The sequence below is a fragment of the Equus quagga genome, chromosome 14 (genome assembly GCF_021613505.1).
Source record: "Equus quagga isolate Etosha38 chromosome 14, UCLA_HA_Equagga_1.0, whole genome shotgun sequence".
Taxonomy (NCBI): domain Eukaryota; kingdom Metazoa; phylum Chordata; class Mammalia; order Perissodactyla; family Equidae; genus Equus; species Equus quagga.
In genome coordinates, this window is record NC_060280.1 from 91,103,973 (window position 1) to 91,120,166 (window position 16,194).

Consider the following 16,194-nt stretch of genomic DNA (forward strand, 5'->3'; position numbering starts at 1 on the left):
CTCTTTGCACAATAGGCTGTTACTTCTAAGAATTCTCCCAGAGAACAAACACTCAGATATTTTTTAAACTCTTAGTAACTTAGGAAAATCCCTTATGTCTTCAGGCAGCCATCCTTCTCAGTGGCTCCCGAACCTGTATGCTGAATGAAATCACCTGGGGTTTTTGTGAAAGCATCAGATTCCGAGTCCCACCACCTTGAAATTCTTTTTTAGCGGATCTGAGATTCATTTTGGGATTTGTATTTTCAACAAATACCTATAAATATTTCTGAAGCTATAGGTCTTTGGCACAGAAAAGTCTTTGGCACCACTGCCAATGGGTAGGTGGAATGTATGTGTTCAGCTGGCTCGATTATGAACTGTTTGACCACTCTGCAGATATGGATGAATGCCATAATAGCATTGCCCGTCGACCCTCAAAGACCAATACAACTGGAAGCTACCTTTGTACCTGTCAACCTGGTTTGGCTCTAAGTAATGGAAAGCCAAACTTCACACATGAGAAGGTAGAATGCACTGGTAAGTATTGATAAAGCCCAGTGCCTATACACCACCGGGAATGCATATGAAGTCCACATTGTCAGGTTTATTAACTTGCTACAACAAAGAAGTACACCTGCCATGAGGAAGCTTGGGTATCTCAGTAAAAAGATGCCAGAATGGGCTTAATGAAGAGTCTGGCCTTATGCCAGGTGGCTTCGAGGAGAGCTAAAGAAGCAGCAATTTCTTCTGTAAATGGTGCTGTCAGGAAATGAGAGCAATTTGATGATTGACTATCTTGACTTTCAGGTAGGCGATGAGACTAATGAAGCTGGGTAAGAGTTGACCTCGGTTTAGAAGCAGAAGCATCCATGTCAGCCAGGAGAGTGGAATGTTTAGGAATGTGGTAGGAATGTAAATTTTCAGGCTCCACCCTGGATCTACTGAATCTGTCTGTTTTAACAAGCTCTCCAGGCAGTGCTGATGCACACCAGAGTTTGAGAACCACTGTCTTAGGCCAACCTACATCAACACTCTAAAAATGGGACAGAGTACCCATAATAAAAATCCTATCAAGAATTCTTGTCCACAAATGCTGATGATAGGTTACACTGTTTTATAAAATAAAATGGCAGCCGTGGCTAGTGAATAAACTATAGAGATGATAATAAGGACTTGGAGAGAAATATTTAGGAATTTTTGAAGGCAAACATTCTTCAATAATGGTACTCTGTCTCCCTGGGTCTCCAAAATATATTATTTTTTTAAGAAAACTTGATCCTGTCTCACTTGTAGATACTTGATGCTACAGGAATCTGAGAAGAAACATTTTTGTCATCTTGTAAGGTCAAATATTTCCTGACCTTGAAGAAGTAACTCTCTCCAACCTCTCTTCTTCTTTTCATTCTTAGAAATCAATCCTAATTGTTCTCAACTTGGCAAAAATAAATTTTCCAGAGACTGTGAAGTCCAGGTGAGTTTCATGCCATCATCATCTTGTGTCTTGGGCATGAAAAGGGGCAGAGATAAAATATACTTAAGTTTCTTGTAACATTTTTTACTATATTGTGTGGTAGATTTTTTTTTCCAAATACAAAACCAAATGTACCAACCTTATTTATTCATTAGATATCCACTAATTTAAAATGCTACTTTTTAAAATGCAAGTTGATAACTAAAACATGGGAGGTGTGTATAGAAATTCTCTGTACTATTTTGCAAAGCTTTTGTAAATTGGGTGGGGAAGTGACAATTAGCCCTATTGTACCCCTGGAGTTGGGCAATCCCATATACACACTTCCTGGTCTCTTTGTTTCACCCATCAGGAACAAAATTTCTAATTAATGCATCTTTATGTATTTTAATAACTCATAGGGCAAGTCAATAAAAAATTTCCTTTTTTTCTGAATTTCAGTTAAGCATGCCTTTTGTTAATACTAAATACATTGCATGTCACCAAATATCACTTGAGTGCTCAATTCAGACATTAAATCTCTTACCACTGAGATTTTTTTACATATAGACTTGTCCTTAGAAGAATTATTGGAAAGCTGTACTAACCCTCTATAAATGTATAATTAGCCTTAAGTCAATTTCATGGCCACGTTAACTATCAGCCACTCAAAGTCTTGTATGCCCAAGTTCAATACACATATTTCTATGAAGCCCAGATCTCTGTGGTATAAAGAAAATGTTCAAATCACCTTTCTTGTGTGTTTTTTTCTAGCTGAATTCCACACATTATCGGCATAACAGTAGATGGATTTGCTCTGACCTAGTGAGGCTCTCACGTAGGTGTGAAAACGGAAATGCAACACTGTCTTTAAAGGTTTGAAATCCCTTCTAATATTTTCATATCTTTTCATGCTTGGTGATTCTCAAACTTAGCTATACATTAGAAAGACTAGGATGGCTATAAAAAAATGTACTGATACCTGGGTCTCAGTTGAACCAGAATCTCTGAGGGTAGAGTCCCATTGTCTGTATTTTTTAACTTACCAAACGATTCTAATGCACAAGGATGGTTGAGGACCATTACAAATGGCTCTCAGGGTTTCCTCCAAGTCCTCTGGATAGAAGGCTAGTCTACTGGAATCCCAGTTCATTTTCAGAGGAAAGGGGAGCACATACAGAATAAGTATCCAAATCACTAAGAGAGCAGGAGGTTCAGAGAGTTTTTCATAGTTAAAAAAATTTCCATAGCTGGTCCTGTGAGTCTCTACTAAGGATGGTATGCTTCTCTCTCACGCCATCCACCCCTTAAAAATTACTCAGTCCAGAAGCTCACAGACTTAAATGGATTGTGCTTAATTCAGTAGGCAAACAGGTGAAAACAAGTCTCATTTTCTGCCCCAATACATGAAGTCACTGGTGTTTCACGATATTGTTTTACCATAATGGCTAACTCTATTCATTTTAATATAGTTGTTGTTTTACTATATTGGCTACGATATGGATCTTTACAGGAAGAATATAGCAGACAGTAGAAGAGAGAGAAAGTGAACAAGAAAAGAATCACAAACAGAAAAAATGATGACAGAAAGGATAAAATATGGGACAGGAAGGCACAGCAGCATTTATCCACAGTTTTTCAAGAAGTGACCTGATCACAGCAGAACAGAGTGACTTCTACTAGATCTGAACAATTGCATTGATTTCCCAAACATTCTGCTTCAATGTGCCTGTCATCTCTATTTGTAGGAAGATGAGCATCCCCAAGGAAGGTGTTTCTTTAATTCCAAATGCTTTAGAGAAAGATTTTGGGCACAGAATGAGTAGTTTCAGGCATCTCTTTCCATTTCCTTAGTGACACTGTCTATATTTTACCACAGGGAATAGCTAATTCTTTTGATCTCCTCACCAACATTACTGCCCATGGAACCGCCAGAAACAAAGAAGAATTGGCTGCAGTGCTAACCCTGTATCTGCAGAGTGTTCAGTCAGCAGCATACAGTGAAGCTCAGAAACAAACCACAGAGGGCAAACGGAGGGTAGAGACACAGTTTATGGGTAAGCCCACACCAGTTGCTCTTTCTCACAAGGCGTCTGCTTGGATGTATGTGTTTCAAAATGGGTTGTTTCTGCAAAAAAAAATCATGGACTACAATTAAGACCCCTTCAGAACCTACACCGGTGAGGAATCATGAAGTATGCACAGAGCGTCATTGATAAAGTTACTTATGTTCTAGAATAATGAAATCATGGGTGGAAGGACTGCTCACTCTCAGTCTAACTACCTATTTAACATTCTTTTTGGGTATTTTCCAAGTTCGTATTTCAGTGGGCACCCTCAGTTGCTATACTGGGGGACGTATAACTTTTCTAGTGCATGGTTTCTTGACTTTGGCAATATTGATATTTGGTGCTGGATCATTCTTTGTTGTGGGGGCTGCCTTATGCACTATAAAATGTTTAGCAGCAAACCTGGTTTCTAGATGCCAGTACCAACCTTCTCCTCATCCCAACATCATGACAACCCAAAAAAATCTCCCGATATTACCAAATATTCCCTGAGGGGGAAAAACATCACCCCTGGTTCAGAGCCACTGATTTAGAGAAATAAGACATAAGTACATGAAATAGTAACCATACATAGCAGACATTATAATCAGTGTAAAACACTGTATATCCTAGGAGATGGAAAGCTTAATGTCAGGTAGAGTTGCCAAAGAAACACTTCAATGAGATCAGAATCAAGGATGTGGTTGAGGAGGGAGAGGAGAAGGAAATACCATAAAAAAATAAATTCACCCATCATCCAGTGATTGATGGATGGATAGAGGGATAGATAAGTGATGAAAGCAACATAGCAAAACGTTGGGAATTGCAGAATCTGGGTGATGGGTACTTGGCTGTTCAGTGTGCAATCTGCTTGACCATTTGTGATAAAATATTAGGAATACATTTTTTTAAATAAGGGAAAATATGAGTGAAACAAAGCCGATTGTAAAAATTACTGCCCTCCAGGAGTTTGTAATCTGATGACATATGAATGTAAAATAAGTACACAAATAACAACTCCTTGGCCACAAGACAAAACCATTTTAGAACTAGGAATATACCATTGCACCTTATTTCCAAGGTGAAACACATAGTTCAAAAGCTTTTACCAACTTTATCCCAATTTGGTCCTCATGACAGTCCAGCAGAGTGAGTAAGGAAGGTACTGCATTTTATAGATGATGGAATGGATTCAAAGAGGTTGAGATTTAATTACTATGCGATATATTAATAAAGAGGAAACGTTGGGACTCAGTCTCAGATGCTCTTGCTCTGGATCCAGGGCTCTTTCCACTTCTTATTCCCACAAGCCAGTTGCCATTATGACCTTTCCAGAGCAGAGAAAAGGCCATAATTTCAGGTGGCTACAGCTGTTGTCACCTAGGACTGAACCTCTTGATATTTCTGACGCCCGGACACTGGCAGCTTCCTTCATGGAGCATCTTTGGCACTCCTCTTGCCAAAGACCTGCAAGCATCCCAAGATGCCCCAAGACCCCTCCTCCAGCTGGCATCTTAGAACACTCCCCTCAGCCTCTGAGCTTCTAGAGCTGGATCCTGTCATCCTGCTGGTAGCTCTTGAGGAGGATTCCTTTTATCATGGGCTCCAGTCTAGCTCCAATTTGCAGATCTGAATCTCCTTTCCCAACACTCTGCACCCTTGAATCGTGATTCCACTGCAATACCCTTTATTCTTCTATCAGGCAAGGACATCTTCTGCTTCATCCAGGGAAGATTTTAGGCTTCTCCTGGTGAGAGTCAGACACCAAACTCTGCATTCTCCAATCTCCAGTAACAGACGGATGCTCCTTGCATAATACCCCTGAAACATTTCTCAGTTGACTTGACAGGAGGAGAAAGTACGTTCATTTACACCTTCAACTCTTTCCCATAGAATCCTATCTGTTTTCTCCAAGCTCTTATGGAGAGGGGGGATTGCAGGCAGCTGTCACCAATGCTGGTGAAACCTACTGTTGGATATTATGAGCGATGTCCAGTATAGTTGTTTGGCCCCTCATTTCTGGATATGGGAGACACACAAGTCCTACTACATTCTTCTTGGCCTTTGAGGCCACGTCAAACTGAGGCAGGTAGTGCCCCATTTCAAGTCCTGTTACCTTTATTTCCCTGCGCCTAGTAACAGGTGGGACACTGTGGTTAAATAATAAAATGAATGCATGAGTGAACGATAATGAAATGTGTAAAACAGATGAGAAACTTTCAAATGAAGCTCTATGTAGTGTACTTATCCTCAAGGATACAGGAGGACAGAGTTCAACACTGACAAAGACCAAAATGACATAAACTCACTATGTGTTCTTACCAGCACCTCCTTGTAAAGTTGCTTAAAATGTCTTTGTCTTTCACCAAAAGAGGTAAAATGGAGGAATGTAAAGACAAGTCTCTACAATTTTCCATCTGTATATCTTAAGAAAATGGAGAAAAATTGCTTCAAATACCACTTCTTGCATTGATTACAGAGTGGTGGGGTGTCACAAAGCCTCTTCCATTTCCTTCTCTTGAAATGACTACAGTCAAAATGACAAAGCATCAAGCTCAAAGTTGAGTCTGACTTCTTGCTTCTCATCTCACCCATACACATTCCCCATTTTATCTGCTTTGTTCCCTCAAGAATATTGTTTCTCCACATAAGACCAACAAACTCACTTACCACGAAAGATAATCACATTTCTATTTCAGCGGAATAAATTTCCTGTTTGAAGCCCCTTTGTAATTTTCTTTTACTTTACTTAGTGATTCTATTCCATTGTGGCAGTGGTGCCACACACAATGAAACTCATTCTATGTAATTGTAAACTGCTTTGAATTTTTAATATAAATAGATGTCAATCTTCATAAAAAAAAAAAATGTCTGGTTTCCAGCTATTGAAACTCTGGCCATTAAAGGAGGCTGCAAAGGGTCAAAAGAGACGTTCACCCTGAGGGCTGGAACAGAAGTGATGAGCATTCACTGCACGACCATTGCTGGGGAAGACAGTGGAGGTAACGGAAAACTGAGGCTCTAGAACTAAGGAAAATATTTTTCACTTAAATTGAGAAATCCGTCACTGCTTCTAAGTCCAACCACTGTGGCCTTTTTATAGACAATTTAAAAGTCAATCAAAGTCTCATTCATCATATATTATGAATTTGTCAAACAAATGTGGCCACATGAATTATAAACATCTAATATCTTTTATATCTATTTTGTATTTCATATTTGTTTCTCCCACCCCCTTTATTATTTTTGTGTGAATTTAAGTGAACACTTAACATAAGATCTACTCTCTTAGAAAATGTTAAGTACACAATGCAGTATCGTTTGCTGTAAGCACTATGCTGTGTAGTAGATCACGATATGAGATCACATATATATGTCATAATATATAAGATCATATAAGACTGACATATACTTTTAGATATATATGTATACATATAAGTGATTATATAAGATCACTAAATTAGATCACAGAGCTTATTTCTCTTGCATAACTGAAATATTGGATGCTTTGACCATCATCTCTCCAATTCTCCTTTCCACCAGCCCTCTAAATCAACATTCTATTTTGTTTCTATGAGTTTGACTATTTCAAATTGCACATATAAGTGAGATCATACAGTATTTGTCTTTCTGTGTTTGTCTTATTTCACTTAGCATAATGTCCTTCAGGTCCATCTATACTGTTGCAAAAAGCAGGATTTCTTTTTTTTTAAGGCTGAGTAGTATTCATTTATATGCATATACCACATTTTCTTTATGCATTCATTGATGGATGAACGTTTAGATTGTTTCCATATCTTGGCTATTGTGAATAAGGCCTCAGTGAACATAGGAGTACATATAACTCTTTGAGATCCTGATTTCGACTCCTTTGCATAAATAGCCAGGAGTGGCATTGCTGGATCACATAGTAGTTCCATTTCCATTTTTTTGAGAAACCTCCATACTGTTTTCCTAATGGCTGTATTAATTTACATTCCCACCAATAGTGCACAAGTGTTCCCTTTTCTCCACATCCTTGCCAACACTTGCTACCCATAAGGCTTTTTTCTTTTTTTTAAATAGTAGCCATCCTAACAGGTATGAAGAGATACCTCATTGTGGTTTTAAATTGCATTTCTCCAATGATTAGCAATATTGAGCACCTTTTCATGTACCTGTCCACCACTTGTATGTCTTCCTTTGAGAAATTTCGATCCAGGTCCTTTGCCCATTTTTAAAGTGGGGGATCATTTTTTTTTTTTGATATTGAGTTGTAGGAGTTTCTTATATATTTTGGATATTGACCCCTTATCAGATATATAGTTTGTAAATATTTTCTCCTGTACAGTAGGTTGCCTTTTTTATTTTGTTGATGGTTTACTATGATGTGCAGAGGCTTTTTAGTTTGAGATGGTCCCACCTGTTTATTTTTGCTTTTGTTGCCTGTGCCTTAGGTGTCATATCCAAAAAGTCATCTCCAAGACCAATGTCAAGGAAATTTTCCTATGTTTTCTTCTAGGAGTTTTTTGGTTTCTCCTCTTATGTTTAAGTCTTTATGCCATTTTGAATTGATTTGTGTTTATGGTTTAAGGGTCCAATTTCATTCTTTTGCATGTGGATTTCTAGTTTTCCCAACACCACTTATTGAATAGACTCTCCTTTGCCTGTTGTGTGTCATTGGTGACCTTGTCAAAGATTGGTTGGCCATATATGTGTGCGTTTATTCCTGGGCTCTCCTTTCTGTTCTGTTGGTCTCTATATACATTTTTATGCCATTGTCATACTCTTTTGATGACTATGGCTTTGTACTATAGTTTGAAATCAAGAAATGTGATGCCTCCAGCTTTGTTCTTTCTCAAGAGGACTTTGGCTATTTGGGGTCTTTTGTGGTTCCATAGGAGTTTTAGGGTTCTTTTATCTATTTCTATGAAAAATGCCATAGGAATTTTGATAGGGATTAAATGGAATCTGTAGATTGCTTTGGATAGTATGGAAATTTTAACAATATGCATCTTCCAACTCATGAACATGGGATATATTTCCATTTATATGTATCTTCTTCAATTTTTTCATCAATGTTTTATAGTTTTCATGTCCAGATCTTTCACCTCCTTGGGTCCATAGAGGCTTGCCTGGTACTGGGAGAGGTCTGAAGCCAACATCTTTGTGGCTCAGTCTTGTGTTGGGGACCACTGGTGCAGGCCTGAAGCCCAGGTCCACCGGTGACAGCCTGGCATTGGGGTTCACTGGGGCAGGCCTGGAGCCTAGATCCATAGTGAACTTGGATTCTCACTTGACTCTCTTTTCCCCAGGGAGAGCTCTGGGGTGAAGAGGCTCACTCTTTGCTATAGGGGCTTGGGCAATGGGTGACCCAGGTAGAATGGAACCATCCTTCCTACTGTCTCCAATGCATCTTTTCTTGTTTCTGTGCTCCACTCAAGTTCTGTAATCTCTCATCTGGAATCCAGAGCTGTCAGGAAGGTTTTTCATTCATTGTTGGTTTCTCATAGCAGTTTTCTGTGAGAGGACACTGGCTGGAACTTCTATCCCATCATCTTGCTGATGTCTCTGTTTGATACTTCACATGTTTTTGATCTCATGATCTTTGTTTTGTTTTTCTACACCTTGGTTCATCCCTTGATCACTAATAGTTTTATCTAATAAATTCTCTAATAATTGTCTAATTTTAGCTATGCTTTTTTTCTAAAAGGGTCTCTTTAGAGACCTCTTTAATCTGTCTGCTTCTTTCCAAACAGGAGCAGCTGCCTTTATTTCCTATAATTCCATTGGACTCATCATGAATAACACATTTATCTCCAAGGAACACCTAAATACTGACGAAGAGCTGGACAAATTCTATCTCAACTCCAAGGTAGTGAGTGGCACAATAGGATACGTGAAGAATGGGTCTCTGGCTGCTCCTATTAACTTCACTTTCCAACATATTCAGGTGGGCACAAAGCAGGTAGCTTTTAGTTCTTGGAATTTTCTGGTATCCACTCCAACCAACCCCATGATGGGTTTGTTAAATGGTGATGAACATGAGCATGGTCAGATTCTTGAAGACTAGTAACCAAGTAAACTATGCACCTGGTCTGATGCCATTTCCAAAAGACATTCTAACTACATGAATGCAGTTATCTTCTTAATAGTTAATGTATGGGAAGGGAATTAGAAATGTAGCAATATTTGTTGTAACGGATAAAAAAGAAACTTGTTCAAATTAGTCCTTTACTTCCTATGAAAGATATGGAAAACGAAAGAAATGGAAAGACTTTTCCATTTGAATTTCCTGAACTTTTTGGAATTACTGAACCCAATGTTTTCTTCAAGCCTCTCATGTCTCAGAAATAAATTTTAAATATTGTCACTGAACTTCAGATAATAAGAACATGTTTTATGAACCAAATATAAAAGCATCTTGCATATCCCACTAAGTATGGCTACTACCCATTTATTATTGCAAGAGCCGCTGGATCCAGGGGGTTCATAATAGATATTTTATGCAAAAAAATAAAAAGTCTAATAAAATAGCTTTGACAAAAGAAACACAAGGTCCATTTCTGACTCCTCCAGCAGTCTGACCTTAAGGCAGGTTTTTGGTGCTCTGTGAGATTTACTCTCCTTGTCAGGGCTGTTGTGGCATCTAAAATGAGATAACGTTGTTATGGTAAGTTTTCAACAAACATTAGTTCTTTTCCCCCCTTTGGATGGAAAGTTCTCCAGTTGGTCTAAAGTGGGTCAGTCATAGCTGGCAGGTTAAAATAGGGTTCAGCAAATTTTTTTAGTAAAAGACCAGACAGTAAATATTTTCAGCTTTGCTAACTATATAGTCTTTCCCAAAATTACTCAATGCTGCCACTGTAGTGCAACATCAGCTATGGACAGTACATAATAAATAGGCGTGTTCCAATAAATCTTTGCCTATGGACACTGAAATTTGAATTTTGTATAATTTTCAAGTGTCATTAAATATTATTCTTTTCTTTTTTTTCAACCATTTGAAACAGTAAAGAAGATTCTCAACTCACAGGCACATAAAAACAGGCAGTGGGCCAGATCTGGCTCATGGTTCATAGTTTTCCATTCCTTGGGCTAAAAGATCTCTTGAAGTCATTCATAAAAAGGTACTATTAGGGTTCATAGGACATAGTACTAGGCAAGGAGTAGTTAGAGATATGAGGGAGGAAGCAAATGTGAGAGGGATTATTCAATCAGCAATAGGGAGCAGCAAATATACCTGTGTTTTAACCTCAAATACACATAAATTGTAAATTCTAATAGATTTACATATATTGATACATATATGTACATTTACTGACTGGGGTGATTATAAAATACAATATAACAAGGATATTATTCTCTTTTCAGGTAAAAAATGAATTTGAAAGGCCTTTATGTGTCTACTGGCACAAAATGACTTGGTTCAATGATGGCTGTCATGTCATCTTTTATAATGTGACACAAACAGTTTGTTCCTGCAATCACCTCTCCAGTTTTGCAGTACTTATGGCATCCAGTGTGACGAAGGTATAGTCTTAAGTCTATTACTAACCAATTAGAGTCTGGTAATGAAATTTTTTATAAAACAAAGCTTATTTCAAATTTATATTCAGAGGAGAATTTAAAGATACATATAGATTTTATTTAATTAAGAAAAATGTATGCCTGCTGGTTTTAAAATGGAAAATATAGAAAATTACAAAGAACACGAAAAGATGCTACCATCCAGCAATGATGGAAATTAACTTAAAACATAAATTCTGTTATTTTATGCATGCATATATTTTTTCAAATGTGTGACCACACTCCATTTCAGTGGTTCTCAACTGGTGGTCAAATTTGCCCCCTACGGGACATATAGCAATGACTGCAGACATTTTTTTCTTGTCACTACTTGGTGGAGGAGTGCTACTGGCATCTAGTGGGTCCAGAGATGTTGCTAAACATCCTACAATGCAGAGGACAGCCCTCCACAACAGAGAATCATCCATCCCAGAATGCCAATAGTGCTGAGACTGAGAAACCCTAATCTACGTAGTATATATTCTGCTTTGTAAATCTGACATCGTCATGGACACTATCTACTATCCATAAGTAGTCAATTTAACATTGTCATTGATATTTTCTAATACCCATAAATGGTCTGAAAACATTTTTTTAAGGTCTGAGTGGTAATCCAGATCAACAATGTAAAATAACCAATATTACCTTCTTTACAATAGTAAATTTATCAAAGAAAATGGAAGTCTAAAATGAGTTTCTTTTGCTGGAACCAGGAGGACCCTGTGCTGACTGTGATCACCCACGTGGGGCTGGGTGTCTCTCTGCTGTGTCTCCTCCTGGCGGTCCTCACCTTCCTCCTGTGCCAATCCATCCAGAACACCAGCATCTCCCTCCACCTGCAGCTCTCACTCTGCCTCTTCCTGGCCCACCTGCTCTTCCTCACAGGCATCAAACAGACCAAGCCCAAGGTAGAAAAACTAACCAAAGTTCATTCTTGTTTATGGAGAGCTTGCCAATGAGGAGAAAGGAGGTGTATGGAGAAGCGATGTGACAGGAAATAATCGGATAGCAAACTTCAGTTATGATTGACTTGTTGATGCCATTTGCAAAATACTTTGTATAGGTCAAGCTCTATGATTTACATAATTTCATTCAATTAGCTGAATTTATTTGGTTTAATGAATATTTATTTAGGGCCAATTCTGAGCCTAGAACTTTGCTAGGAACTAAGAATACACAGTGCCCGTCCTCATCCAATTAAAAAGTAAAGAACTTGTTTTCACAGCAGAAGTAAACACACAGAGATTCAGACCCCATAGGTAAGACAGTTGCCAATGTCAAAAACAGGAAAGGCACCCTGAAGGAATTTGTGTCTGAACTGTGCCCTTAGATTAAGGGAAGAGGTTAGCCATTGGAAGAGAAAAATCACTAGAGAACTGATGAAGGTCTGGATGTGAGCTGGGTCTCAACTTATTTGGAAATCTTATGTAACTCAGTTTTCTTAGAATAACTATTCTCACACTTTCCTGTGCATTAGACTCATCTGGAAGGCTTTTGAAAAAGTGAGCCTTATTTCTAAATTTTATGATCTACTAGGTCCAGCATGGAGTCTGAGAATCTCCATTTATACCAAGTTCCCAGGTCATATTGATGCTGATGGTCCAGGGACCATACTTTGAGAGCCACTAACATGAAATATATACTGTGATTAGGGAAGAAGCAAGAGTTGGTCACTTTTTATACAGCCTTTCAGGGGATTTGGGCATTCTTTGGTATCTCAGACTTTAAAATTGAAATAAACAGAATGTAGAGCAAAGTTCAAGGTTGAAAACTGCTCCAAGTTGGTGCCAATGAAGAAGAAAGTTGAATAGGTTTGAGCGTGAGGAGGGATGGGGAATACACAGCACCTACTCACTGCTTGGATGTGGAGGATGAGGTTGGGGATGTTATCAGGGGTGACACCCAGAATGCAGGTTTGTCCCGTGGAATGGATGGATGATTGTCCTATTCACAGAATACAGTGTAAGGAGCTCTTTGGACTGGATCCCTTTGAGACATATTGAGGTTTCTCTGGTATATCCAAATTGAAGTGGTCAGAGGACAATTCCCTCTATAGACCTAGTGCTCGGGTGAGAATGCACATGGAAATAATTCGCACATCATCTGGAAGTACCGGAAACCACAGGAGAGGATGATAACTCTTGGGAATAAAGATGCAGAATAAGAAGGGGGTTGGGGATGAAATTCTGAAGGATGGGCACAGAAAAAGAAAAGAAAAGATAGAGGTAGCATAGCCAGGGAGGAAGAGCTTTAAGTGTCAAATGACACAATGATTCAAGGCAATAAAACTTGATCAGTTTCTATTGGATAAATCCAAAAGTGACCATTGGTGAATTTGGTGAAAGCTGTTTAAGAGGATTAGGGCAGAAGTCAGTGGGGGTACTGGGGAGGGCTGAGGACTGAATGGGTTGTAGGCAGGAAGAGGGAAAAGGAGAAAGCAGCACTCTTGAAGAGGGAGGAAGAGACCAGAAAGAACCTGGAGCAGAACTTGAGACGAGGGAGGTATTTGCTTTCAATAAAATGAAATAGCCTTGAGAGTACCTAAATGCACTTAAGAAGGTGCCCAGGAGAAGAACTATGACTAACGTCAGATGGGGGATCCGAAGCAAGACTAAGAGGACAGGATAGAGAGTTAAAAAGAGGTTTCTGCTTTGGAGGGTGCTGAGGAAATGTAGAAGAATTTCTACACAGTACTAACACAGTTTAGTTAGGGACCGTAGAAAACTATACAGTAGTTTAGTTCTTAGGCAGTATCTTAATTATAATAAAGAAGGCAGAAAGTGAGACTTACCTGGTAATAGAGTTTTACCAATTGAGTATCATAAAAGAATTAAAAAGGCAGGAGAGTCGAGTACAATCACAGATTGGTTGAAGCAACCTAGGTTCAGGTCTAGGATAGACAGGGAAGGAGATGAACGAAGGAAGGAATAGGCTAGTGTGGCGAAAGCGGAAGGATCAAGGAGCCTGGTGTCTTGGCAAAGTTTAAGAGCAGGGATGGCTGGAGTCATTGTGCTTTTAAAAACCTGGAAGGGTACGTCTAGAAAGAAGAATGCCTGAATTTAATGTCAAGGAGTACAGTGTGGACATAGAAACAGGTGTCCAAAGTGAAATGCAGATCATTGTAGGTAAGGGGTCAAGAAACTTAGAGGCCAAGGTATTGGATATTGAAGTTATCCAGGATGATGGTAGAAACTGGAGAAGCACTCAAATTTTAAAAGCATAACAGGAGTCACTCAGTACTTAGGAAGTGTCAAGGATAAGAACGGGTAAAGGATGACTTAGCTGGACCTGGATGTTTGGAGTCTCTGTAGGAATAACAGACAGCAAATCCCGTTAATGAAAATACAATACCAACCTCACCTTCTGCCTTCAAGATGCACAGCATACATAGAAGGGGCGTCTACTTAAGACAGACGTAAGGAAGCAGCATCTCCAAAGCAGAATCAGAGTTTAGGAAAATCAAGGAGCTGGAGGAGAGTTCAGTAAAGACGTGGAAAGGAATTCACAGGGACCAAGGACAGTTTTGGGGGAAGGGAAGCAATAAGAGTTTGGGTCTGGGCTGAGGAAACATGGCATCGTGTGGGAATGAAAGCACGGGAAATAATAAATGAAACATTTTGAACAATGATCAAGTGTGAAAGGAATGAGATACACAGTGGGGCTAGCTGGCCACTAGTTTTCTGGAATAATTGGTTTTCGTACACCTTTTTAGGTGGGGAAGGAATTAAGTCTTTCTGGAAGAAGATCAGATTCAATTCAGGCTCAGCTAAGGAGGCAGACAATGGGGATTATTTTAGTCCTTAAAACTCTCATACATGGAATAATTTTTGTCCTATGTCAGTATTTTATATTTAAAAAGATAAATTATGAGATTTATCTGTGAGTTTAATGTTTCTAAGTTTATATCTCTCTTCAAATGCAATGCTGTGTTGGGAATAAAATGGCATCCTCGTGCCAATCGAACACTCCGGTGCCTCTCCTCCCCCTCCAGGTGCTGTGCTCCATCATCGCAGGGCTGTTGCACTACCTCTACTTGGCCTCCTTCACCTGGATGCTCCTCGAAGGACTGCACCTCTTCCTTACCCTTAGGAACCTCAAAGTGGCCAACTACACCATCACCAAAAGACTCCAGAAGAGGTTCCTGTATCCTTTTGGCTACGGGATCCCAGTGGTGATTGTGGCTGTGTCTGCAGGGCTCAATCCCCATGGCTATGGCACACCTAGACAGTGAGTGTGATGCTGAACTCATGCTGGGGGGGAAATGTGTGCACACCTGTCTTCCTTGTAAAACCAAGGGAGAAACAACAGGAAACTATCTGTTTTGACAATCATCACTATAATTATTAATACTGACACCCATAATATTAACAGCAGTGATGGCAGCAGCTCTCACTTGCCATTTCCTTTGTCCAGGCTCTGTGCTAAACACTTTGTATATAATATTCCATTTGACACTCAGTACCTGCATTTGAAAAGTAGAGAATAGTCCTGTGTCCCCACGTAACAGGTGAGGACAGTGAGACTCAATGAGGTTGAAGGATTTTTCCAAGGTCATAGAATTAGTTGGGTATAAGATTGGCCCACGTCTGGATGCTAGTCTCACTCAAATAAATTATGTTGCATCTCTAAACCATTGTATTCACAACACAAAGCAACTTACTCATCTTCTTGGGCTTTTCCTCTTCTCATCAATATCAGAAAGTCAGGAGGAAATAGTTTGGTGTTTAAAATGTAGACAGATTGAGTGCTCTGAATTACCACTCAAGTCTATACTATCATACAGTTGGAATCATTAATTTCTGGGGTGTAAAGAGTCTTAGAGTGTTATTAGAATCTAATAACACTCATTCAGCCATCCTCCCACATTTTATACATGAAAAAAATAGCCTGAATAGTGGCTGAAAATGTAATCGTTTTGAAATGCAGAGAAAGAAAAAGCCCTGTCTCCATATAAGCAAAAATTATATAAATTTCAAGAGGTTTGTTACAGTGTCAGGAGGCCAATCAAGAAAGATGCCTCATCTCAAATCCTATCCACCCATAATCATGGTCACAGCATTCAGAATACATGATACTTGGTAAATGTTTTAAAGCTGAAAATTAAATTTTCTGATAAACAAGCATTTTTGTGTTGTTTTTAATCCCAAGTATACTGTTAAATACATA

General features: G+C 39.0%; 1 protein-coding gene across 1 annotated transcript in view; it reads left to right on the plus strand.

Moving 5' to 3' along the window:
• LOC124225675 (adhesion G protein-coupled receptor E3-like) overlaps window positions 1-16,194 on the plus strand; it is a 32,142-nt gene that overhangs the window by 8,928 nt on the left and 7,020 nt on the right. Inside the window, exons 4-11 of the mRNA XM_046638307.1 lie at window positions 379-519; window positions 1,392-1,453; window positions 3,312-3,489; window positions 6,363-6,482; window positions 9,219-9,427; window positions 10,834-10,992; window positions 11,742-11,936; window positions 15,020-15,255. Coding sequence (XP_046494263.1) covers window positions 379-519; window positions 1,392-1,453; window positions 3,312-3,489; window positions 6,363-6,482; window positions 9,219-9,427; window positions 10,834-10,992; window positions 11,742-11,936; window positions 15,020-15,255 — 1,300 coding nt within the window. The remainder of the gene's footprint in view (window positions 1-378; window positions 520-1,391; window positions 1,454-3,311; window positions 3,490-6,362; window positions 6,483-9,218; window positions 9,428-10,833; window positions 10,993-11,741; window positions 11,937-15,019; window positions 15,256-16,194) is intronic.